The sequence below is a fragment of the Glycine max genome, chromosome 10 (genome assembly GCF_000004515.6).
Source record: "Glycine max cultivar Williams 82 chromosome 10, Glycine_max_v4.0, whole genome shotgun sequence".
In the NCBI taxonomy this organism is placed as follows: domain Eukaryota; kingdom Viridiplantae; phylum Streptophyta; class Magnoliopsida; order Fabales; family Fabaceae; genus Glycine; species Glycine max.
The window spans coordinates 26,952,759-26,979,533 of record NC_038246.2 but is presented as its reverse complement, the minus strand read 5'-3'; the positions used below and the strand labels follow the sequence as shown (position 1 = coordinate 26,979,533).

The window sequence follows — 26,775 nt, the reverse complement described above, 5'->3', positions numbered from 1 at the left end:
CCGAGCGAGGGCTAATCCCGTTAAACGCACCGCTTGAGTCCATCCGCTGAGCAAGAAAAGCACGTGCTAAGCCGAAATTCACTAATGCGCGTTAAGCGAGCCAGAGTTGTGCTAAGCGCGCAAGCACCAACAAGGCCACCTATTTAAGCCTGAAATCAGAAATGGAGAGGGATTTTGGCCATTTTCTCGAAGAGCTTCTGCATGTGAGAGATTCTAGAGAGAGAAAGGTCTGAATCCAGAGAGTCTTGAGAGATTTTGCTGTGCGAAGACCTGCAGAGAATTGAGCATGAAGTGGAAGTCGTCCTGAGAGCTTGAGATGAGTTTGTGAGTGATTGTGAGGTTCTAGAGGTGAAGGAGACATCCCCACTACTTGTATTTCTTCGATCCTTCATTTTTCTCTTCTCTTTGTTGTAAAGGAAGCTTCCCAAACATGGAGAGCTAAATCCTCTGTTGGTTCTTCCTTGTAGGTACTTGATGTAAATACTTGTATTCTATTTCATGATGTTTTATGTGTTCTCTGTGCTATCGGTACGTCATTTCAGTGTGCTTTTGCCTTGATAATGTAGATGCATGCTTTGTTAGGATCATTCAACAGTGGAAACTGGTTAAATATAGGTAATAGATAATTTATACTTTTGTTTTGTGTGTTTAATAATCAATTTCTCTCAATTTCAGGTTAATTAGGCAAATTGGCAAAAGTGTTGTTTTCACCTTCTCGCTAAGCCAATATGCTGGCTTAGCAAGCATGCGCTAAGCGCGACACTCAGTGGCTAAGCGTGAGGAAGAATCCAGAAGAAGATGAGCTATCAGGTTCGCTGAGCGCACCGCTCCAGGTCATCAAGTGCATTGCTTTAGCTCATCCGCTAAGCGAAAGAAGCACACTGAGCCAAAAATCACTAACGTGCGCTAAGCGGTCCATACATGCGCTAAGCGCACGAGCATGAACAAGGCCACCTATTTAAGCATGAAATCAGATTTGCGAAGGGATTTTTGAGTTTTTCTTGAAGAAGCCTCTACATGCACGAGAATCTGGCCCTGGCTTGAAGCTTTTGCATGTTTAGGAAGTTCTAGAGAGAGAAAGGTCCAAGTTCCAAAGAGTTCTGAGAGATTTTGCTGTGTGAAGATCTGCAGAGATGCGAGTTCAAAGCGAAAGCCATTCTGAGAACTTGAGATGAGATTGTGAGTGATTGTGAGATCCTAGAGGTGAAGGAGACATCCTCATCACTTGTGTTTTTGAAGTCTTTCATCTTGTTCTTCTCTTTGTTGTAAAGGAGGTTTTCGGACTATGGAAAGCTAAATCCTTTGTTGGATCTTCCCTATAGGTACCTGATGTAAATATATTTCTATCTATGTGATGATTTTTTGTGTGTTCTCTATGTTATCTGCTTTTCATTCCAATGTGATTTTACCTTGATCACGTAGATGCATGCTTTGTTAGGGTCATTCAACAGTGGGAACTGGTCTGATTCTAAAGTCCTTGGTAGTACGGGACAAAGTTATTGTGCTATCATAAGGGATCGGGGTACAAGAACTTAGTTGTGTATGTGTGCCTTAATGCGGTCTTGGTTGAGTTTAGTCTTACAAGAGGGATCTGCGAACGAGGCTTGATCAGGACTAGGCTAGGCTATCATGAAGAATCGGGGTCTAGCAGTCCAAGAGATAACATAGGAACACATGAGCATTGTTAAATAGAGAACATCCTTTTTAGCATCAGGAACCTATGACGAAGACCAACGCTTTCTCTACTTATTTTTACACAGTATTTCTCTTGCGTGATTTTCTTTCTTTTTGCCTAGATAGTTTAAATACTTGTCCATAACCACAGTTATATTTTCATACTAAACGTCTATTTATCGAAATAGCTTGCCAGATAACACAAGTCGTCTATGAAGGTTATTATCTCAATCCCATTAATGAATGTGATTTAGCCAGAGGAGAGCAGCATAAAAATAGTTGTTATTTTTATTCTATAAATAACCATGACCGAAGATAGGAACCAGTCATGTATGAATACCTTGAAGAGGAAAGAGTCCCTGATCTTGAGAGTATTTTGGTAGACTTCATGACATACCAAGCCAGCTCTAAAGGATCTTGTTATGGAATGCAACAGCAAGGAACTCAATTTCAAAGGAACCAGTCTTCTGCAGGCTATCATTGGGAGTCATGCTGGCAACCAGATTATGATGATAAACCAGAAGGAGTTATTAATCTGGATGACCTGCTAATGTAATTTAAAGATACAGTAAAGTCAATGCAATAGACTTTTAGATGAACTGCAACTCAGATTAGTAAGTTGGTGGATGACATGGCTAACACTGCGGCCAGAGAAGAGGAAGAGCGTATAGAGATTGAAACGTATCAAGAAAGCATTTTTCAAGTTACCTCCATCCATCATCAGATGACCACTGAAGAGGAAACGTCTGTAATCTCCAGTACTCCAGAATACTCATGCTCGGCCGCTGCTGGCTATGTTAGAGGAATAGAGAAAGGTAGATTGGAACTCACTGTAGAGGATCAAAAAGTCTCTTTTGACCTCTTTGAGGCCATGAAACATTCAAATATGGGTGATGCTTGTTATGAGGAGGAAAAGGTGGAACAGGAAATAGTATTAACAACTTCAACCATGATACAACATTTTCCTTTGGAAAAAGAATTGGGTGATGAGATAAACAGCTTAGTCGATAATGAAGAGTGTGATGATCCGAAAGACAATTGTGTTGATCGTGTGGTTTTCAAAAAATTGGAGAAGATAAGACCACCAGTAAAGCCCAAAGCAGAATTAAAAACCCTTCCAGCACATCTAAAGTATATATTCTTGGAAGATGACGAGACTAAACCGGTCATAATTAGTAACTCTTTAAAGAAGGAAGAGGAGGATCAACTGGTGCAGATTCTAAAACATTGTAAAGCAGCTATTGGTTGGCACATTTCAGATCTGAACGGAATCAGCCCATCATATTGTATGCATAAAATCAATCTGGAAACTAATTTTAAACCGGTGCGACAGCCTCAGAGAAGATTGAATCCTATAATGAAGGAAGAGGTAAGAAAAGAGGTGCTCAAATTACTAGAGGCGGGCCTCATTTATACAATTTCAGATAACTCATGGGTTAGTCTTGTTCAAGTTGTTCCAAAAATAGGAGGAATGACAGTAGTGAAGAATGATCAAAATGAACTAATTCCTACTAGAACAGTCACAGGATGGCGTATGTGCATCGACTATAGAAAGCTTAATGAAGCCATAAGAAAAGATCACTACCCGCTTCCCTTCATGGATCAAATGCTCAAAAGACTTGCAGGGCAGTCTTTCAACTGTTTTTTGGATGGATATTCAGGTTATAATCAGATTTTGTAGACCCCCAAGACCAAGAAAAGACAACTTTCACATGTCCCTTCGATGTTTTTGCTTATCGCCGCATGCCATTCGGGTTATGTAACGCTCCTACTACATTCCAAAGATGTATGATGGCTATCTTTGCTGACATGGTAGAGAAATGCATTGAACTCTTTATGGGTGATTTTTCAGTCTTTGGTGCATCTTTTGAGAATTGATTAGCAAACCTAGACAAGGTGTTACAGCGGTGTGAAGAATCCAATCTGGTACTTAATTGGGAGAAATTTCATTTTATGGTTCAAGAAGGTATCGTGTTGGGACACAAGATTTCAAAAAAAAGGAATCGAGGTGGACAAAGCAAAACTATACGTTATTGATAAACTTCCACCTCCAGTCAATGTGAAAGGTATCCGCAGTTTTTTGGGTCATGCAGGATTTTATCGACGGTTCATTAAAGACTTCTCCAAAATTGTGAAACCTCTCAGCAACCTGTTGAACAAGGAGGTTGTGTTTGTGTTTGATGATGAATGTTTAGAAGCCTTTAACACCCTCAAAGCTAAATTGGTTTCTGCTCCTGTGATCACATCACCAGACTGGGGACAAGAATTTGAATTAATGTGCGATGCAAGTGATTACGCAGTAGGTGCCATGCTCGGGCAGAGGAAAGGCAGAGTATTTCATACCATCTACTATGCAAGCAAAGTATTGAATAATGCGCAGGTTAACTATGCCACCATTGAGAAGGAATTGTTGGCAATTGTGTTCGCACTTGAGAAATTCCGATCTTATCTGGTAGGATCAAGGATAGTGATCTACATTGATCATGTTGCAATTAAATATTTGTTGCACAAAGCTTATTCTAAGTCGCGATTGATTAGATGGATATTGTTGCTTCAAGAATTTGATTTGGTCATCAAGGAAAAAAAAGGATCTGAAAATGTGGTAGCTGATCACCTATCCAGATTGGTGAATGAGGATGTCACCTCAAAGGAAGCTTAAATAAGAGAAAAGTTCCCAGACGAGTCTTTGTTTTTTATTGAAGGGAGACCCTAGTTTGCTGACATGGCTAATTTTAAGGCAGCCGGGGTCATTCCTAAAGACCTCAATTGGCAATAGAGAAAAAGATTTTTCTCTGATGCGCAACATTATGTTTGGGATGACCCTCACTTGTTCAAAATGGGTGCAAATAAGCTCCTTAGGAGATGTGTGATGAGTGAGGAAGCAAAACAGCAGCCAAGGTCTTACAATCAGGATTTTTTTGGCCAACAATTTTCAAAGACGTCCATCATCATGTCTTAAAATGTGACCAATGTCAGAGAATGGAGGGAATTTCTCGAAGAAATGAGATGCCTTTGCTAAACATTATGGAAGTTGAAGTTTTTGATTGCTGGGGTATTGATTTCATGGGCCCTTTTCCTTCATCAACAGGGAATGAGTATATTCTAGTGGTTGTTGATTGCGTATCTAAATGGGTGGAAGCTATGGCCACTGCAAGGAATGATGCTAAAACTATGGTGAAATTTATCAAGAAAAATATTTTTTCTCGATTTGGAGTACCTCGAATACTGATCAGTGATGGTGGTTCACACTTCTGTAATACTCAACTCCAAAAGGTATTGGGACAATACCATGTGAATCATAGAGAAGCATCCCCTTACCATCCACAAACTAATGGGCAAGTCGAAGTCTCTAACTGAGAATTAAATAAAATACTAGAAAAAACAGTGGCATCAACTAGAAAAGATAGGTCATCCAAATTGGAAGACGCATTGTGGGCCTATAGAACTGCATACAAAACTCCCATTGGGCTGTCTCCATTTCAATTGGTATATGGAAAATCATGTCATTTACCAGTTGAAATGTAACATAAGGCATATTGGGCTCTAAAATTTCTGAACTTTGATGAGAAGGCATCCAGAGAGCAGAGAAAGATCCAGTTACTGGAACTAGAAGAAATGCAATTAACAGCTTATGAATCTTCGCGACTTTACAAAGAAAAGGTGAAGATGTATCACGATAAGAAGTAGTTGAAGAGAGAATTCAAACCGGGACAAGAAGTACTATTGTTTAATCCAGTTACTGAAATTGTTCTTAAAGTGTCCATACATTGCAAAGGTTGTGCCTTGCACGATTTCTAGCGGCGTAGATTCCTCCTTGGATTCCTTGTCATCTTTTGATTCCTCTGGTTTTTTCTCTTCTTCTTTCTTTTCTTCTTCATTTGCTTTTTTCTCCTCCACTTTGTTTTCTTCCTCTGATTTTTTCTCTTCCTATTCAAAACACACAAAAAAAATCAAAACCCAGAATGATACATTGACGGTAATTAAAGAGAAAAAAAAAAGAGGAAAAGAGAATGGTTATGTAGACCTCGCCCATTGGTGTTAACGGCTATAGTGATAAGGTTGTTGCTGTGGATTTTTGGTTCTTTTTATTTGTGCAAGTGTGTGTGGGTTCTTTTTCGTATATATGCTTCAATTGGTTCAGAACCATCAAATTTGAAGAAGCCACTCATTCTATCATCATCAAATGACGTGGCACTAAAATTGACCTCACTAACAATGTTACTTTAAAATTTAACAGAATGACAATTTTGCAATACTTATGCCTGTTCGTTGAGCGAAGGGTCTTCCCACTAAGCACACCGCTTCAGTCCATCCGCTGAGCGAGAAAAGCTACGCTAAGACGAAATTCACTAATGCGCGCTAAGCAGTTCAAAATTGCACTAAGCGCACGAGCACGAACAAAGCCACCTATTTAAGCCTAAAATCAGATTTTAGAGAGGGAGTTTGGCCATTTTTCTCAAGAAGCTTCTGCATGTGAGGGTTTTCTAGAGAGAGAAGAGAGTTTGGCCTTTTCTTGAAGCTTCTGCATGTCTAGAGAGTTCTAGAGAGATAAAGGTCCAAGTTCCAGAGAGTTTGAGAGATTTTGCTGTGTGAAGATTTGCAGAGACCAGAGCTTGAAGAGGAAGTCGTCCTGAGAGCTTGAGATGAGTTTGTGAGTGATTGTGAGGTCCTAGAGGTGGAAGAGACATCCCCACTACTTGTATTTCTGCAATCTTTCATCTTCTCTTCTCTTTGTTGTAAAGGAAGCTTCCTAGTTATGGAAAGCTAAATCCTCTGTTGGATCTTCCTTGTAGATACTTGATGTAAATATCTTTTTTATCTATTTAATGATATTTTGTATGTTCATTGTGCTATCAGAACTTCATTCTGCCATGCTTTTGCCTTGATCACGTAGATGCATGTGTTTTTAGGATTATTCAACAGTGAAAACTAGTCTGATTCTTAGAACTTGATAGGACGAGGCTAGTTTGTCGTATTGTCACGAGGGATCGGGGTACGGTAACCTAGTTGTTGTATGTTTATCTTAATGCAGTCTTGGCCGAGTTTAGTCCAACAAGAGGAATCTGCGGACGATGCTTGATCAGGATTAGGCTAGACTATCATGAGGAATCGGGGTTTAGCATTTCAGGAGACACCATAGAACACATAAGCATTGTTAAGTAGAGAATATCCTTTTAACATCAGGCACCTATTAGGAAGACCAACGTGTCGTCTATCTGTCTTTACACATCATTTCTCACGTGATTTTCCTTTTAATAGTTAGTTTACACACCTGTTCATAGTAAACACATCTCTTTTTATACTAGACATCTATTCACTGAAATAGCTTTACCAAGTAACACAAGTTCCCTAAGAGTTCGATACTCGATTCTTACCGTTTTATACTACTTGCGCGGTCCGGTGCACTTGCCAGAAGCGAACAAGATTTTGGCGCCGTTGTCGGGGATCTTTTTTTTATTTGGAAAGTTAGTTCGTTTTTAGGTGCCTATTCTTTATTTGTTATTCTTTGATTACCTATGAATATTTGTTTTCAATTCATATTTGTCTTCTCTTATTGAATTGGATAACCGTTGTTCTGTTAGTATTTTATATGCACAAATCTCCCATAGGCAATTTAGTTCCTCTGGACTTAGAAATTGAAGCTACATTGAGAAGGAACAGGGCCGAGAAGAGAAGGAAACTTCTGCAAGACAGAACAGTTGCATCCATTCTTGAGGAAGAAACTCATTTTTTTTATTCATTATCACCTGATTCACTATCATCAAGGGAATCCACTAGGGGTGGGTAAGCAGGCCGGGCCGCCCCGCGTAAGGCCCGCCCGCATAAGCCCGCATTGACAGCGGACCGGGCCAATCCGCCCCCGCTTCTTACACAGACCAAATAAATTGGTCCGCCCCCGCCCCGCGGACCCTACGGGTCGGTCCGTGGGCCTAACTTTAAAAGAATTTCAATTTTAATAAAAATACAATATAATCAAATTAAGTTCAATACAAATGTAAATAAAATCTCAATAATTAGTCAATTACATCAATAAAATAAATAAATCATACAAAAACTCAATTCATCATGTTTATAACTTGCAGATCAAGAGTTTCGTGGTTCATTCCCTTATCCCATGATTTTATCATATAATAATAGACAAGTGAAGTGTGATGGGTGTAGTAAGTTTGTGAAAACAAAAGTATCTCTGCAACAGAATTGAGAAAAGAGGCATAGAATTTAAGAGTTTAACAACAATGAATCAACCCCAACAAAAATAGGATAAAAACAAATTCTAGAGAAAGAAGAGATGTACTTTGCGTGGTGGCGCAGTGGTGGGCCGAGGCTGTGCCGCTGTGGTGTGTCACGTGACTGCATGAGTGTTAGTCGCGTTTTGTCTTCTTTGTCAGGGAAAGAGTCGTATGACATGCGAGTGTGCGTGATTACGTGGTGGAGAAAAAGTGTTCTTAGTATGCTATAATGATAACTACTAAATATGATATGAGCTATTTTTTATAATAAAATATATTGAAATATATTTAAAAATATTTATTTAACAATTATTTTTGGCTTAAATGATAAGAATTGATATTTTTATTATATATGACTTGGAAATATGAAAATGATAGATTAAAAGAGAAAAAGATCGAAAAAATATCAAAAAGAAAGATTTTTTTATCACTTATCTTTTTATAATAAAAATATATTGAAATATCTTTAAAAATATTTATTTAACAATTATTTTTGGCTTAAATGATAAGAATTGATATTTTTATTAGTTATGACTTGCACATATGAAAAGGATAGATTATAAGATAAAAAGATCGAAAAAATATCAAAAAGAAAATTTTTTATTATTTATCACTTATCTTTTTTTATATTAATCTTTTATTTATCTTATCTTATCTTTTTTATCTTTATCATCTTTTAATTTAAATCTTTTATTTTTATCTTTAAATCTTTTATTTTTATCTAATATATATTTCTTTATCTATTATTTTAAAAGAAAAGTTTAAAGTAAAAAAGAAAAAATCAAATATAATATAATTGGGTCATGATCACACAAATCAAACCTGATTGCGGACGACCCGCGGACCCCGCGGGCCAAACCCGCATAGTCCGCAGGTTAAGCGGGACAGGCCCAAAAATATGACATAACCATGGACCATTTAAAAAAATTGGTTCGTAATCCGCGCGAATCGCGAGTCCAGCGGGCCAATCCATGGACTTTGGCCCGTTTATCCACCCCTAGGTACGTCTAATGTGAACTAATTCGCACCCGTTTAAAAGTAATGCATGCAAGTAAAGAGGAAAAACTATTCAGGTGTGTAAGATGGGCCTCAAATAATTTTGTTGGGATAAATAATACTCACTTTAGTGACTTAGTACGCCTAGAAAATATTAATGTAGATTGGTTGCAGATTTGTTTTAATGTAAACAAAAATAAAAGATGGGCTTCAAATGATTAAAACAAAAAAGAATTGTCTTTTTCTTAAATATGTTGGTGCTTCCATATATATATATATATACTAGGATGTAACCCGTGCGTAACGCACGGGTCGTTTCTTGAGCCATTTCAGTAATGAGATCTAACATAAAACAGAATGTGAAATGGCTCTCTCGCGTATTCCCAATAACCATTTTCCCAAGCCTCTTTCGCATATCAGCTAAGGATGTTGTCAGTGCCAAAACAGCCACAATCTCACTAGCAACTGAAATATCAAAGCCTGTTTCTCTCACCATTCCTTTCTCGTCAAGTCCCTGGCCAATAGCAATTTTTCTCAAGAATCGATCATTGATGTCCATTACTCTCCTCCATGTGATAGAATTTGGGTCAATATCAAGCCTAGCAAATTTATTTACTTCTTCTGGTGTAAGATCATCTGGATTGGTCTTTGAAATGCCAAGCTTCGTAAGACGCCTGAACATGACATCACTAAAGCTCCTTTTCCCTTCTTTATTTGGAGGGCACAACCGGTTAAAAAGAGCCTTATCTGACTGTGTTGACTCATGGAAAATTCGGGTATCAATTGCAGCAGCTAGAAGATTGTTTGCTGCAGTTATTGCATGAATATCTCCTGTTAGATGAAGATTGAATTCATCCATGGGAATAACTTGGCTATAGCCACCACCAGCTGCACCTCCTTTAATTCCAAAAGTAGGTCCTTGCGATGGTTGACGAAGGCAGGTGACTACCTAACAAAAAGAGATAAGATGGGATTATGTATCCAGCATAACTTTGACATACGATTAAAGATTGTAGTTTTTCAATAATATCTTGAACCCAAATAACCAGTGAAGGCCTAAATGATGAATGAGCAATTCCTACATCCTGTCATCTCATCATCACATAAGCAAAAAAAAAAAAACACAGGAAAATACTTCCAAAACAGAACAAAAGTATTTTTCCAAAGACATAACTATGATCATTCATGTGTGCATTCATGATTAAGAATATGAGGCATAACATCATAAATAAACAAATAATGCCACAAGATTTCAGACCAATTGACTAAATTAAAAAAACAAATCCAGATCCAGTTTGCTATTAAATGCCACAAATGTTGAAGAAAAGAAAAGGATTACCTTTTTATCAAGAAAAGCACCTAAAGCTTGACAGAGCCCCACTGTAGTAGTAGATTTGCCTTCCCCGAGAGGAGTCGGAGTAATGCCTCCGACCACAACATAATACCCATCTTCTGATCCTTGAAGCTCATCAAGAACCGACAACAAAACCTGTGCATGTGCATCCAAATCACTCTCCAGCTAAGCAATAATACAGAAATTATCGCATGTATCCTCAAGTTGTTAACGAAAAAGAACTTCTAGGGTACCTGGTTAGTTGCATGTAACCGAAATCTAACATAAAACATTATTTGTTACATACCATAATCAATCATAAACAAATAAACTAATAATATCATGATATTCCTCTAACTCAAATCTGAATCTTTCTCAAGTGCAGAAAGTGAAAGATTAATTACCTTGGCCTTGTATTTACCGTAAAGGTCATAGTGATTGGGACTAAGGTTGAGGTCTTTGGCAATCTGGGAGATATGAACGGGTTCAACGGAGTTTGCAATGTCTATGTCCACAGGAACAGGGGACACCACCTGCAACTTCCTCACTGTAGTTGAGGACATCATTTTGTCTAATGGAGGGATGTTCATTTCAGTTTCATGTTCCCAAATCATAAAACACTATATGAGAGAACAAATGAATGCATAGATTATGATCATACATGACATTGAGATTTTCAAAACACACACATAACTGAAAAAACACTAACACAACATAATTATTAGATGAGAAAATACAAACCTGCAATAGTTGAACTATCCCATCCCATCAGAAGATTTCCAAGTGTAGCAGCAATTGCAACAATCACAACCTCCATAATTTTTTTATTCTCTCTTTAATCTCCTTGTCAGAGAAAAAAAAAATCCAAACTCAATCACTTCAACTCAATTTGAAAGCTTTATAACTCTTCCCAGATCTTCATCATCAGGAATGTGAAAATTCAGATTAGTGATTTTAAAAGATAAATGGTAGTAGTAAGTAAGTAACACATGCAAATAGCATGTACACTTTATGGAAAGATTTATGCATGCAACCCAACTGTAACTTACCATCAAAAGCAGTGACAAACCCATAGATACCAAGCATAACACTAACATAAAAAAGAGACATACCTTTTTTTCCTTTTCTAATATCTCTTTAATAGGCTGATGTTCTGCATTTACACACAAATTTTGCAGTATAAGGGCAAGCATCAAATATTGAATAATAGTAACATTAATTTCAAAGAATAAAGTAACAGGAAAAAGAACACCAGCAACCCGTTCAAGGTTTTTGAACATAAATTTTATCAAAAGAACTCAAGGTTATTACAAATGTACCGTCTCTATCCTCTTCTTCAAGACATTTAAATCTGCATCTATGCTGGTGAATCTCCCTGTTGATTATTGATCATGGTTATTACAAATAATCAGTCGATTAAAGAGAGAATACCTATAACCTCAGAAGATTGTGATATCATTGAATCTCTCTTGTACTTACGGTCATAACTACGCTTATAATTCCACTCTCGTGTATGTATCATTCTCTCTCTCTTTCTCACTTGTTGAATTCTTTCCCTTAGGATGCTCAGGTTTGCATCAACAATGTTTGCTCGCTTCCCTGCCAAAACAAATAATCGATCGATTGGAGAAAGAAAATTAATCAAAAAGTTCAATCATTGTAACAACCATGTTTTTGGGATAGTGAAAAGACTAAAACCATAGAAAGAATAGAAAGATAAGGATGCAGAACACTAACAAATTAAAAACAAAAAGGATTTTTTTTCTTATAAAAAAACGAAAGAAACCCAGAAGACTGACTCACCCTCAGCCTCACCAAAACCCTAATTTGTTTCAATAACAATAAAAAAGAGGATGGGAGATTGGAGAGTGGTGAGATGAAGGCAAACTCTATCTGTGTGGCACGCGTCTGAGATGAAAGCCAAAGAATGAAAGCTCATCAGACACATGCAAAACATAAGCAATGGAATTGGACACAGCAAATGACAAAACACCAATAAAAGGGACACGTGGCTACATTTTAAGTTGGAGCACACCAATAATTTTCTTGGGATTCTCTTTTATAATATATATATATATATATACTATATATATATATATATAAATTTCATTATTGCTTCTTAATAAAAAAAAATAGATTTTAGTCTTCTATTTTAAAAAATTTGATTTATGCTTGCATCAGTTAACTGTTGATGATTTGTTAGTTTAGTACATTATATTGGATTAAATGTGTCATCTTTACATGAACATGTGTCGTGTCTGCTGACATGACTCCAATAATTAATAAATTAAAAATTATATATGAAATTTTTTTGTTGCAGTGTGCTTCCCTCTCCCACCTCTATCAGACTATAACACCACAACTGTATTTCCGTGTTCAATATTTTCTCCTTCAATTGCAACAGAATCAGATCTGAAAATAACTTACGCCCATAGAATCTAAAATTGAAAATTAATACAACCCCCTTCATCTTCCTCCTCCCAAACTTCTCAACCAAAAACCAATATCTCAAAAACAAAAAACATCAAAGCCTTGAATAACAACATATTAGGATCTCAAAATGCAAGAAAAAAGAAACATCGAAAAGCCTGCCTCCAGATCTGCATCTCGATGTTTTGTGGTGGCGCGGTCTAGATCTCCCGTTGTAGTGCAAAAATGTCTGTACGCTGTCTCAAGCTTGACTTCGATACCGATGGAGAAGAACAGGACCCACTTTAGCCCCAACTCTAATTCGAGCTAAAGCCACATCACATTTTTCGGCAGTGCCCATTGAAATTTCTGACGACGAGGACTTTATTGACATCCTCTCCCGCCCATCCAGCCATCGGCTTCCTTCGCCGCCTCGGATTGTCTCTCAAAAGAGTGGCTCACTTCTTGCCTCCGCGAACTCCAGACCATCGTTACAACCTTCAAACACCTCGACGTCACGGCAAAAGCCAAACGGTGAATTAGGCAATTTCTCTTTGCAGAAATGTAAGTTTTTCAAATCTATTTAGAGCATATGCGAGGAGACTAGCGGAGGCAAATTTACGAAGGAGGGTTTCTTTTGAAAACTATTTATGAAGGAGGGTTTCTTTTAAAACAAATTTAGGGGGGGTCACTTTTGGACGTGGGCGCCGCCATTGACACTGGCGGGAAGCTTGAACCGCCAGTGGCAATGGCGGGATAGGGGGGTGTCGCTATTGGCATTTGCGGGACAGGCTGACTAGGAGAGAGGGGGAGAGGGGGTACCGCCAACAGCAATGGCGGGATAGGGGGAGAGAGGGGGTATCATCACTGGCTTCTGCGGGACACTTTCAGGCCTGCAGTCTCACCATTGGAGCTGGCGGGATAGGCTTGATGGGACTGCACCTAAGGAGGTTCACGTGTTCAGGCTTTCACGTGTTTAGCTTTTAATTCTGAAAAGCCTAAGCCTGCACCTAAGGTTCACGTTGAAGGGTTCACGTTGAAGGCTTTCACGGTCTGCACCTGCAATGTTTAGTTTTCAGTTCTGAAAAGCCTAGTATATAGCATGTGAACGTTAAAAAATTTTGAACGTTGGGGTTTAAGTTTTCAGCTATAAAAAAAAATGTTGAACTCATTCTTTACGCTTACACCTTAGCTTACTGAGTTTGCTTTCTCTTTCTTTCTTCTTGAGTGTGAGAGATTATTGTGTTTGTGTTGTGTTTGTTGTGCTGTGCTGTGCTCGTGGTTCAAATTTCTTTGAAATTTAGTGCTTGTTGTTGCTGTGCTTTCATCCTTCAAGTGCCCTTACCCTTATCTTGGAAATAAATTCCTGGTAAGTATTTTCAAAGTAAATATGTTAATATATAGTATAAGTTTAAGTTAGTTAGTATTAGTATTAACAAATATTCTAAGTTAGTTAGTATGTAAATAGTAGGTTAGTTATAATTAACAAAAGTTCTAAGTTTAAATTAGTTCGTATGAGTAGCTATTGTGTTATTATTTGTTAGGTATTAATAGATATTCCAATGTTAGGTTAGTTAGTATGAAAATATTATTTGGTTAGGTTAGTTAGTATGAAAATATTATTTGGTTAGTTAGAATTAAAATTTTATTTAGTTATTGTTATTGTATATATTGTTAGATGTTATTTGGTTATTGTATATAATATTTTAGTATTAGTAGTAATTACAGCATAGAATATTATTATTAATTTTTTTTATCGAAGAATGAGAATTTTATTATGAATTCTAGAAATATCTGTAAAATAAAATATATTCTAACTCAAGAAATATAAAGTTTTCTAAAATAATTATTCTTTCTTATCAACTTGTTTCAATTATTTTTCTAAATTTATTTTATTTGTATACTACATATGTTGTATAGAATCTAAATTAATTGTATTCTTAATTATTCGTAGAATTAAAATATATGATGTACTTTTGTAGGGGGGATTGACAAACTAATTATTCTTATGAGTTTTAAATAAGAAATTATTTTATAACTTAATCTCTCGTCAAAAAAATTGTATGAGTAAGTATAATTGAAAAGAATATTATATATTTGTTTAGTTAGTATAAAAATATTATGTGTATATATATTTAGTTGTTGTATATATTCTTAAATTTTATATATGTGATATTAGCTTTTGTAGTATTAGGTATATATTTAGACGAATGATAGTTTAGCCTAATAAATATATATACATGCATGATACTTTAGGATGACATACGTAATATTAGATTTTTTAGTATTAGGCACAAGTTAATATTAGCTTTAGGCATATATTTATAAATTTTAGACACACGTAAATTTTTAGTTTTTGTAATATTAAATATTTGACACTTAAATAAATAATTGTAATATTAGACACTTGACACACGTAAATTTATCTTTTTAGTATTATAATTTTGTATTTTAAATAAATGAGTTGATAATTTAATATTATTTGAGTTAATTATTTTTTAGTTAGAATGGTATATATATTATTTGTTAGTTTTAATTTGTACGTTAATATTATTTGTTTTAGAAAATTTACGTGATTAAATATATGATACATTGTACATTATTATTATTTTTGTATATATATTATTGAAATGATTTTTTGCATTTCAATATTTGTTTGTATTATAAATAATTTTTTAGTTCATATTTTATTCAATTATTTATTTTTTAATTGTAGAAAAAAAATTACTAATAAATTAAAGTTTTCTTCACATGTATTTTAAATTATGTATAGAATATATTAAAAATTGGCCAGTTTGATTTTTTACAAATTTATTGTTATATATTTAAAGTTTACTAATAAATTAAAGTTTTCTTCACATGTATTATATTTTATTTTGCAATAGCAATGACATCTTCATAATCATCTTCATCACATATTAACATTAAATTTGGCCCCATCGATACTGATGTATTATGGATGCAACCTAAGCATGTTTCAGAACATGTTTGGAATGGGGAAGAAGAAAGAAAATTACGTATCAGACGAGTTGTCCCCACGTATCAAGGGGAAGAACAAATTTCAGAACAAATTTTTTCTTTTTCTTCAACTATCTAGTTTCGGGTGTATTATCAAGATGGGATACTTAAAAATAAATGTCTCACTAATTAGTGCTCTGATAGAAAGATGGAGGCCGATAACACATACGTTTCACATGAGATGCGGAGAGTGTACTATCACTCTACAAGACGTCTCTGTGTTGTTAGGTATAAGTGTGGATGGTTTACCATTAATCGGTCCAACAAATCTTGATTGGGCTAATTTATGTGAGGAATTATTGGAACCTTATAGGAAAATTCACTATTTATCCTTTCTTGAATCAAAGAAATTTTTATTGATGGATCTTCTCTGATCATGCATGTAATTCAAATAATAAAATAAAATTACAAATTAAAATAACAAATAACACAAAAGTAGGATAATATGAACATAAAAAACGTACCTACTACGCAAGTCGCAATTAAATTTGAATCAAGCTTCTCATGGTCTTGTGTCATAGTCATATTTAGACATGTGTGCGGTCCACCCCATTGTGTCACTTTCCATGCATCAGTTTTTTTGGATAAAATTGCCCTCATATAAAAAGGGCAAGGAGACTCTTCGGTGTTGTTGGGGGCAACAAACGATATATTTGTGTGATTTCGTTTCAACAACCTTAAAAGTTTGATGCACCTTCATCACATATTGTTTCAGTGCATTTTTGACCGCATCTTTACTGTCAAAATCCATGCCAACATATAATTCTTGTCCAACATTAAAAGTCGTTGGCATGTCCAGACCACAAATGTCCTCCTCGTCCGGATGACTCCAATTGATATTATTATAATGCATAGCATCATTCCAAAATGGATTTTGAATTTGTGGTACACCTAATAATTTAAAAAAAAATCACGTCAACAAACTACTCCTATTTAGTTACCATTAAATACAATTCTCATAAAAAGATAGATGTATTCAAATAATTTTGTATTTCACAAACATTTACCTTCGGTTGGGTGAACAATTGAAACTGGTTCAACGATGTCAGTGACTTCATCGTCTGTATCAGATATTCCATCATCACTATCATCTTCATCGAAAGACTCTTCAACGTATGAGTTAGATGCAAGATAATCATCATCATCATCATCATCTTCATCATCATGTAAATTGCTTATATTTCTTGGCAGTTCCGACTCATGATGAGATACATTACGTCCACATGACGTAACAGAATTTGCAGCATGAAACATCGAACCACCAGCAACATCTTTTTCTACGTACAATTCTAGAACTTGCATTTGTTGTTGTTGTTGAAAACTTTCGATCATAGTTTCAACATCTTCGTCATCACAAATTTGCAACGCAACATATTTTCCTGAAACTAAAAATCTACAACTTATAGTATAAATAATTTCATTATTTTCTAACTTTACCTTATCTCCAATTTTTTTTTTCAAACCATTGAAACTAATTCCGCGTTTAACCTGAATGGCCTTTTTATTGCCTTCAAATATTACACCATCATTGTCTTCATATACTCTTCCGTTGAAATACAACACTGTAATAATTGAATTCATGATATACCTACATCATCAAAATTAAAAATAATTAATCATAACAATAGTAGTTTTAAAATAAATAATTACTCATACTAATTTTATAATAAAACTTCTAATTACAAAAATTAATTCACTTAAACTTTACCTTCAAATTTTAGTCTAACAAATAAAATCATTACTTCAAATAAAATTAATTCATATACGCTTCCTCAATTCAAAAAAATTCGAGACAGACACAAAGTGGAAGGGTTATAAATGAAAGGATTACACTTAAAAAAATTTCAGACGGAACATGCCCAACACGTCTAAGCGCCCCAATATTTGTATCTTCCAAGCCGTTTTTCAGTACTAATTAACGAGAACAACTTACTTAACTCAAATGAGATATATTCGGTAATGAAGGATATATCATATATATACATATGAGAAAATTAGTAGGAAAGTATACTGTCTATATATAGGAGTGGAGGAGAGACAAATAAGGCGTAATTGTGAACCATCTCCACTGAATAGTCTCAATGGTTAATTAATTAAACTAGATGCACGTATATGCAAGGCAAAAAATACTCGGTCAACAACTAATTTGAAACTTAGTGAGACAAGGAGATAAAAGAAATATATACAATTCAAGTATAATAACTAATATGATATATGTGATAAAAACAAAGAGATACAAAATTAGTGAGTGTTAAAGAATTAATTCAACTATATTTTTTAATTTTCTGCACTAGTGATTGCTTGGAGAGATAAAATATTCACCTATTATTTTTTAAAAATTAGAGAAGTATTACACCTGATCTAGTATAAAATAATCTACAAATCCAAGTAAACTTCTTTTAACATTATTAAAAATCAATAAATTACTAATAAATATAGTAACGAAAAATTGTTATTCCCATGCTAGTTTTTATGTTAGTAAATTTAAATGACAGGACTTTTAAAATTGGTAATATTTTTCTTATTGTTTTTATAATTAAAATTACAATTTCTTTTTGTTAACTTATACTAAATTTTATTACAAGTAAAATGAAACTTCGTACTCAGAACAAACCACAAAATAATTAAGAAATAACATGTAATTATTTTTTGTCTTAAATTAAATTATATGTCAAATAATACTTCAAACGCAAAAACCATTAACAAAAAGGCTTACAAATAATTACTACTAATAATTTTTAAATTTAAAATGTAATTTACAAAATTAATACACTTAAATATGAGCTTCAAATTTCATTCTAACCATAATATTTGTTACTTCAAAATAAAAAATTTGTACATGATAAATAAACAAAGTGAAAGAAAACTTTATTTAAATAAATATAAAACATCCTTACTATAGAATCAAAGTTGAAAGAAACTCTTTCTTCCTCTTTCACAATACTCTCTTCAGTCTCAAATTCTACAAATGCTGAGTGTGGTGATTGCAAGTTTGCTCTATTTAAAGAAAGCAAAAAACTATCTACAACGTAAATTTACACACCATTATTAAACTAAGTCTGTATGGAAGTCACCTCCTAGCTCTGTCATTTCTGAATTCCTATCCCAATATAGTGCCCTACTCTCCTCTAAAACTACAACTGGGTGCATGTGAAGTACTTTAGCCCTAGCATCAAAAAAAGTTTCAGAGATAGCATGTGAACCCTAGGTACAGGCTTCACTCATCACGGTTCAGTCCCATGCTTCAGTCCCATCAGGCTGCATCAACTGCATCAAAAAACAGTGTCATAGCCTATCCCGCCAGCTCCAATGGCGGAATTGGCCATGTAGGCATGTCCCACCAGGAGGAATGGCGGTATGCACTTCTCACTCTTACCCCTGTCCCGCAAATGCCAATAGCGGCACCCCCCTATCCCGCCATTGCCACTGGCGGTTCAAGCTTCCCGCCAGTGTCAATGGCGGCACCCACGTCCAAAAGTGACCCCCCCCCCCCTAATTTGTTTTAAAAGAAACCCTCCTTCGTAAATAGTTTTCAAAAGAAACTCTCCTTCGTAAATTTGCCACTAGCGGAACAGAAGAAAGAAAAAAAAATGAAGGATGAATCGGAAAAGAGAAGAAAAAAATATAAAAAAATATTTTTTTAATTTATTAATTAAAGACATTCATGTATTAGACATTTAATGGCTTATAATGGGACCTTTTTCAAATATTAGGAAGCAAAAAATAAAGAAAAAAATTATCAAAAAATAATAATAAAATTCAAATATATTTCAGGAAATACTAACATAATTTAAGCATTTTTTTTACAGAAAAAAGTACATATCCTTAACAAAAATGGTTTATATTTAAACAAATTTCGTTATAATATTAAGGGTGACTGCACAAAAATAAGGGAGAGAACGACACTTCTCAAATAGCTCACATTATAAACCCACTACACTGACCCTTCAAATGTTTTTCAGTGGTACACATCCTTTTCAAGAGACCAAACAATCCATTAAACATACATAGTTTGTTCAAGTGTACAACCTTCTTTTCACAGCTTTAATTCAAAAACCTTATTGGCTTAACCGCAACAAATGTGGGTATTTTGTGATTTTGTCCGTTAGCACCTAAAAATGCAACTCCTATTGATGAGGCACACAAGCTTATCGTCCTTTGGCATTACCTTTTGAGCTAATGTGGGCCTTTTGTTTGGGCCCGGTTTGGCCTACTTGTAATGTTTGTCTTCGTACCCCAAAATAATAAGAATAACAATACATGAGGCATAGAAATCCTGTATTTTCTTTTTCATTTCAACTTTTTTAGTTTTCTTTCTTCCAAGGAGGATCAACCAACCTACTCATACAAAAGATTGGTGAGGCCTATCATTTAAATCCAAGTTATAAATACAAGCAAAAATCTGTACAATTTTACAACTAAACAGCAGCAAATCTATTATGACCCCCCATCCTGTAATAAAAATTTGTGGTGTGATAATTAGCAATGGAATTGATTTAACCATCAATCAATCAAGAAAATATGCTGCTGCATCATCTAATGATTCTGCAGCCATAGCTGCTTCGGCTATTCTAATTAACATTGTGGCCTTGTAGGTGGCCAAATCTGCATTCTGAGCAAGACATTGAGCCCTTTTGCGTTTATTTATGGCTAATTCCATGGACATGTTTGCATTGGCCTTGGCTTCTTCAATCTTGAGCATTGCATTTTCTTCCATGGCATCTTGTTCAGCTGCAAATGCTGACAAAAATGAATACAAGATCAGACAAACATTTATATTGGGGTATACACAAGCACACACCAGCAATTTAAAGGACTATCAAAATAAAGTCCAACATGACCTTTAACAAAAGATGAGTGCAAAAACCCATCATGCAACTATCAACAACATCCCAACCAAAATTAACAACAGCAATCTTATAACAGACCCATTTTTTACATTCATACACAAACACCATAGTGCATTCAAACAGAGAGATTCATAGTTTAGTTATTCTAATCATCCACAGTAGCTGCACTCTTGCAGACTTAACTGCAAAGTCATGATATGCCAAATCAAAAAGCTTTATGAAATTAATCTAATGACTAAGGGAAGAGTTCTAAATCATTTGATTCAAAGAATCAGCAACTTAACAAAATCATTGGACAAACAGGTCAGATAAAAGTATGTCTTACAGACCAAAAGGGTAAAGGAAAAACCGCTACATGAAAATTCAACACTCTGATGAAAGGTAAATAAGGTATTCAAATTCACAACATTTAATAGAAGAAACCCACATTCTGTTTTGTTGAAGACAGACAGAGATCATAAAAATTACCTTTCAACACACTTGGTTGATTGCCTCTACTAAACTGACTAGGTTGTCTCTTAAATGACCTCCTTTTTCGCAGCAAGGGCTTAGGGATAAGTGGAGCTCTCTTTGATTGATGACCCTGACACAATCAACTGAACTAAGTCAACCAGATGACTACACTACGGAAGTTTACAACAATGTCATAGCCCCAACATAAAAAAAATATTATAACCAAATAGAAGTACCCACAAACATGCAACAGTATCAATATAAAACATTAGGAAAAACCCAAGCTTTTAACCACAGATCTCAAGTCATCTGCATTTTCTGACTACAAATAATCAACTAAGCAAGCTAATAGACAGTAACTATAGATATACAAATATAATATACCATTTAACTAGCAATATAGATTTAACATACCCCATAGAACTGGAATCTAGAATTAACATACTCTGGAGACACAATAGAGTATTCAAAATCCTTGAAAATTTACCTGGAAAACCCTAAGCAGGAAAGACCGTTTTAGCTTTCGCTTTCTCATCCAATAGTTATATACAGCTTCTACCACTTCCTTGCTACCAAGGTCCTGACAACCATTGGCTGCAGATTTTTCATCAAATGAATCATCTGGATTATAATAATAAACCTTCTCCAAAGCATCAATAATTAACTCAAAATTATCCTCTGACACATGTTCTTGAAACTCATTGAACTTTTTCAGCCATTCCTCATCTTCAGAATCCATGTCATAATTTGCAGTTGCCCTTGTCATTACTCTAGTTAACTCATCACCAGAGGCAGATATGTATGTATCTGGTCTGTGATAGGGAAAACAGTTACTTTCTGCATAGGAAGAGACCTCACGTACACCTGGAACTGGGATAACTTTGGCAGCAGTAGCAGGGATATTACGATCAGAACACTTCTTATAAAGGTCTTTAAAGACATTCCAGTCTTGGCGATTGGTAAACTCCAGCTTCCACCCATTGTCCAATGAATACACTACTGCATGGGTGAATCGATTTGTTGAAAAGGGCCGCATCACTTTTTCTGCTCTGAATGTGCATCTTGTTAATCCATCTTTCTTTACAGTGAAAAGCCATTCTTTTGGAGAAGACCACTCTAAAGTAACAATTGCTCCCTCTAACCTGCAGCATTGGTCTATCTCTGATACCAACAAGTTTGCATAACAGGAAGATGAACCTAGTCGCTCTTTCGAATCCACTATGGCAGAACTAGCTTCTTTCAGGCTCCCAGTGGGGCTACCATTAGCCATACTCCTAAGTTTTCTGCTAGAGGTCACAACAGACAACTGGCAATTGCTTTTCCTACCACCTGTTAAATCAGAAGCTACTGCTCCATTTCTGCGTAAACTCACCATAGAAGGACTACGAGCTTTCCTTTTCCTAAGAGAACTTCTCCTCTTCTGAATGCCTCTAGAGTTCAACATGTTTTTATATTGTCCATTCCGACCAGCTGCCCTGGTGGTAACCTTGACTGAAGAATGTAAAGATTGCTTATCATTGATTTCAATAACATCAGATGTAACAGTTACAATCTCAGAAGGTTCCCTCTTAAAGGTATCACTTGAAATCTGCTGTTCATTCTGGTATTCCAGCAAATCATCATCTGACTCGATATCCTCATCACTAGGCACATTTATTGGATTATGTACAAGAAAAAATGACCTAAACATAGATTTTAAGAACATCGCATACTGCAGATACTCAAAACAAGGAGAAACAGCAGAAAAGTCCACAGAAAATGCGGGCACAGTCCCTGTGACCCCAAAGAACTGGCATATTCCAGTGTTTACAACCGTAGGACCCTGAAAGATGATAAAAGAACAGAAGCATCTTTAGATAGTTGAGCAAAATAAAAACCAGAAACCAGCAAGTACAAAGTGACTTATTTCTCGAAACACTCCACCACAATCACCTACCTACGAACAGGAACAGGACAATACTACTGCTACTGCCATTATTGTTAACAGGCCAGATTATAAAGTATAATTATCAAACCAGTGAAAAAAAAATTAGTACTTTACTACCTAGTAAACCTTGTTATCTTTAAATTATTTAGGTAAATGAAGACCCAATATAAGAGAACATAGGACTAATGGAACACCATTCATGAAGAATATACACAAAGGCAGTAGCAAGTAACATTAATTGGTGCAGAGGATATAAAGGATCAAATCAATGAAATGCAAAGATGCCCAAGACAAATTCATAACTCATTTATCTTTAAATTATAAATCAATGAACATTGATCAACTAACAAAACACTCCAAACTTCTCTAAAATTCTACCAACAGCCCCCAAAACTCAATTTAATTTTTTTAATCACATTTTTTTTACCATTTACACCCCAAAACCCATGAATCTAGTCTCATCCATAACACATAAATTCAAAATAATTACCTTTACAAACTGCATCCCTTGCGACGCAAAAGCCCCATGAATCGCCTCCGACATACAGAACCCCGACAGCTTCCTCGGAGAAACCCTAACCCTAGTAACATACCTCACCACCGATGCTAACAACCTCAAAAACCTTCCACTTTTCCCTGCACAGCGACTCACAACAACCGAAATCACGCAGCGCAAAACCTCCCCGTTCCTTCTAGAACCTTCCTTTTTCAACAAACCCTTCCTCCTCCTCTGATACACAAGGCCCTTGCCGAACCTCCTGTCAACCACAGCAGCAGCAGCCTCCTCGCAGCGCTTCCCCTTACGCGGCGTCGCCGCGGCGTCGATTTTCGCGGCTTTCGACGGCGGCGCCATCGGCCACTGGTCCCCGTCGTGGGATCGCTTGGTCTTGACCTCGCCGGAGTCCGGCCAGAGGCGCCGCCCGGACCGTAAAACGCGGGCCGTCTCGGCCCCCTTCATCCCGAACACCCTCGTCGTGCGCCGCATCCCCGCGGCCGGCATTGCCGTACGATAACCACTTAAAAAAGCCGAACCGAACCAAACCAAAACCCAATCGTTTTTTTCTTTCTTGTGGGTGGCTAAGGAAAGAAAAACACCATGGTGTGGAGAGAATCAAATTTATCGAACATCGATCCTGTCCTATTATTACAAATTAAAAACCCATAAACAAAAAAAAAATCAAAAAAAGAAGGAAGGAAGAGGGGGAAAGGGGTTTCTGAAAAATTAAAACCTTGAACGGAACAAAACGAGAAATTTCGGTAGTGAATCGTTGGCGAGAACGAGATCTGTGATATTAGGAGAGAGAAGAGAAAAGAGCGCGCGCTGAGAAGAGAGAGAGAAAGAGAAAGAAATAGAGAGAGAGTGAAGGGAGTGGGTGTCACTGTTTCGGCTAGGGTTTATGATTAAAACCGCTGACGGGAAGAAGGGGAAAGGGGAAGAGAGAGAAAGAAAGAGAGAGTTTTGCCGAGTGATGGGAGCCGTTGGATTGGTGGGATGGAGGGTTGGGATTTGTTGGGCTCGTAGAACGATGCGGCTCCCTCCAAAGAGGGTTTTTTCTTGTTGCTCAAGAAGACTAGAAAGAAAGAGGGATAGGGTGGATATTTTGAGGACACGTAAGGATTTGTCAGTGATGGTGAAAAGACAGTTTTAAGAATAGGAGGCAACCAGCCAGGACTCGACACTCGAATGCTATTAAAGTTTATGGCTCAAAATAGAATTCATTCAAATTTTTTAATTGAAATATTTAATATTAATATTGTAAATTAATAAATTAAATAAATAATTGATTATGAATCTATATATATTAATAAATTAAATAAGTAATTGATTATGAATGAATATATATATATATATATATATATATATTAATATAATTAAAAATTATTGGTTTTATAATAATTATTTCAAAAATTATTAAGAGTAATTTTTAATTAACAAATAATATAAAGAGGAATAAAAAGTTCATTAATTAATAGCATCTCTAATGTTAATTGTTTAAGACTTATTTATTTTTAGACAATGTTGTTTAACATTTTTTAGCATTAGAGATGATCTAGGTGTTATATTAAGTGACTTAAAATGAAGTTATTGTTGCTTTTTACAAGCAACTACTTATGAGTAAAAAAAAATTCATTTAAAAATCATTCAAGGAGATAATTTAAGAGTTGTTTAAAAGAAGTGTCAAGCGGAAGGGGAATTAGGTCCAAAGGTGTGAGAGGATTGAACCCATAGACAACCTCAAAAAGTGACTGTCTGGTAGTTCTATGAACCCTCTGCTATAGGCAAATTCCGCATGAGAAAGGTACTCATCCCAATACTTGTGATTGTCTTTTAGGAGAGCCCTTAACAATATGGATAGAGATCTATTCACTACCTATGTTTGTCCATCAGTCTGTGGGTGACAAGTGGTGGAGAAAAGGAGCTTAGTTCTTAACTTAGTCCATAAAGTTTTCCAAAAATGGCTAAGGAACTTAACATCTCTATCAGACACAATAGTCTTGGGCAAACCATGAAGCCTCACAACTTCTCTAAAGAAGAGTCTTTAGATGTGACTAGCATCATCTACCTTGTGACATAGTATGAAATGTGTCATCTTGCTAAACTTATCCACCACCACAAAGATAGAGTCTACATCCCTCTGGGTCTTAGGAAGCCCAAGGACAAAGTCCATACTAATATCTACCCAGGGTGCAGATGGAATGGGTAAGGGTGTGAGCCCATGGGGCATCACCCTAAACTTGGCTTGTAAACAAGCCACACACCTAATGCAATAACTATGGACATCTTTTTTCATATGGGGCCAAAAGAAATTTTCCTTGAGGAAGACAAGAGTCGTATCAATTCCAAAATGCCACATTAGCTCACCCTCATGGTTTTCTTTGACCAACAACTTTCTAATGGATCCTTGGGGTATACAAACACTTCCCTCCTTGAACAAATACCCCTTAGCAATTTAGAATCCATCTTGGGCCTTGTGCCCACAGCTAGCATAAATGGGAGAGAAGTACTCATCAGAAACATACAATTCTCTTATGTTATCAAATCCTAAAATTTGAGCTCCAAGGGAATAAAACAATGTGTGTCTCCTAGAAAGAGCATCTTCATCCACATTGGTCTTTCCATTTTTGTATTTGATAACATATGAAAATTTCTCTAGGAACTATACCCATTTTGCATGCCTCTTGTTTAACTTGCATTGCCCTCTAATGTACTTAAGTGATTCATGATTACTATGAATAACAAACTCCTTGAAAACAAGGTAATGTTCTCAAGTTTGGAGGGCTCTAACTAAGGCATAAAACTCATTATCATATGTGGGGTAGTTGAGAGTGGCACCATGAAGTTTATCACTAAAGTAAGCAATAGGGTGCCCACCATGCAACAGCACAGCTCTCACACCTGAACCAGAGGCATCACACTCTAGCTCAAAAGTTTTAGAAAAGTTAGGGAGAGCTAGAACGGGTGCCTTGGTGAGCTTTTCTTTGAGCAAAGCAAAGGTTTTCTCTTGTCTCTCACCCTATGTGAATGCCACATTCTTCTTCACTAACTCATTGAGTGACAAAGCAAGTGTAGAGAACTTAGGAACAAACCTTCTATAGAAACTTGCCAATCCATGGAAGCTTCTAATATCTCATACACTTTTTGGGGTGGGCCACTCTTGGATGGCCTTGATTTTCTCAGGGTCCACATAGACCCCACTTTTGCTAACCACAAAACCTAAGAAGACTACATTATCGACACAAAAGGTGCATTTATCTATATTAGCAAAAAGAGTGTGTTTCCTAAGAACCAAAAGAGCTTGTCTTAGATGTCCTAAGTGATCATCCAGGTCCCTACTATAGACTAAGATATCATCGAAATAAACAACTACAAACATACCTATGAAC

The 26,775-nt window shown here is 35.9% G+C and overlaps 2 protein-coding genes and 1 pseudogene across 11 annotated transcripts; 1 reads left to right on the top strand and 2 right to left on the bottom strand.

Moving 5' to 3' along the window:
• Window positions 1-2,305: 2,305 nt before the first annotated feature.
• On the top strand, window positions 2,306-5,361 carry LOC112998179 (uncharacterized; annotated as a pseudogene).
• A 3,665-nt stretch (window positions 5,362-9,026) lies between these two features.
• LOC100777027 (formate--tetrahydrofolate ligase) lies at window positions 9,027-12,222 on the bottom strand. Of its 9 annotated transcripts, none has more exons than XM_041006047.1 (8): window positions 12,037-12,222; window positions 11,713-11,832; window positions 11,545-11,608; window positions 11,346-11,386; window positions 10,975-11,076; window positions 10,638-10,804; window positions 10,240-10,389; window positions 9,027-9,849 (listed from the first exon to the last, which is right to left on the bottom strand). In XM_041006047.1, the coding sequence occupies exons 5-8, from the start codon at window positions 11,048-11,050 to the stop codon at window positions 9,082-9,084; spliced, it is 1,161 nt and encodes a 386-aa protein (XP_040861981.1). In that variant the 5' UTR covers window positions 11,051-11,076; window positions 11,346-11,386; window positions 11,545-11,608; window positions 11,713-11,832; window positions 12,037-12,222; the 3' UTR covers window positions 9,027-9,081. The 9 variants fall into 9 exon arrangements, with proteins under 9 accessions (XP_040861981.1, XP_040861982.1, XP_006588935.1 ...); XM_041006048.1 differs by having other exon boundaries at window positions 10,975-11,073; XM_006588872.4 differs by having other exon boundaries at window positions 10,638-10,853; window positions 11,553-11,608.
• A 7,783-nt stretch (window positions 12,223-20,005) lies between these two features.
• LOC100777549 (uncharacterized) lies at window positions 20,006-24,473 on the bottom strand. 2 transcript variants are annotated; one of them, XM_006588874.4, is made up of 5 exons: window positions 24,120-24,473; window positions 23,381-24,028; window positions 21,451-22,785; window positions 20,979-21,093; window positions 20,006-20,400 (listed from the first exon to the last, which is right to left on the bottom strand). In XM_006588874.4, the coding sequence occupies exons 2-5, from the start codon at window positions 23,888-23,890 to the stop codon at window positions 20,168-20,170; spliced, it is 2,193 nt and encodes a 730-aa protein (XP_006588937.1). In that variant the 5' UTR covers window positions 23,891-24,028; window positions 24,120-24,473; the 3' UTR covers window positions 20,006-20,167. The 2 variants fall into 2 exon arrangements, with proteins under 2 accessions (XP_006588937.1, XP_014618597.1); XM_014763111.3 differs by having other exon boundaries at window positions 23,381-24,023.
• Between the last annotated feature and the right edge of the window lie 2,302 nt (window positions 24,474-26,775).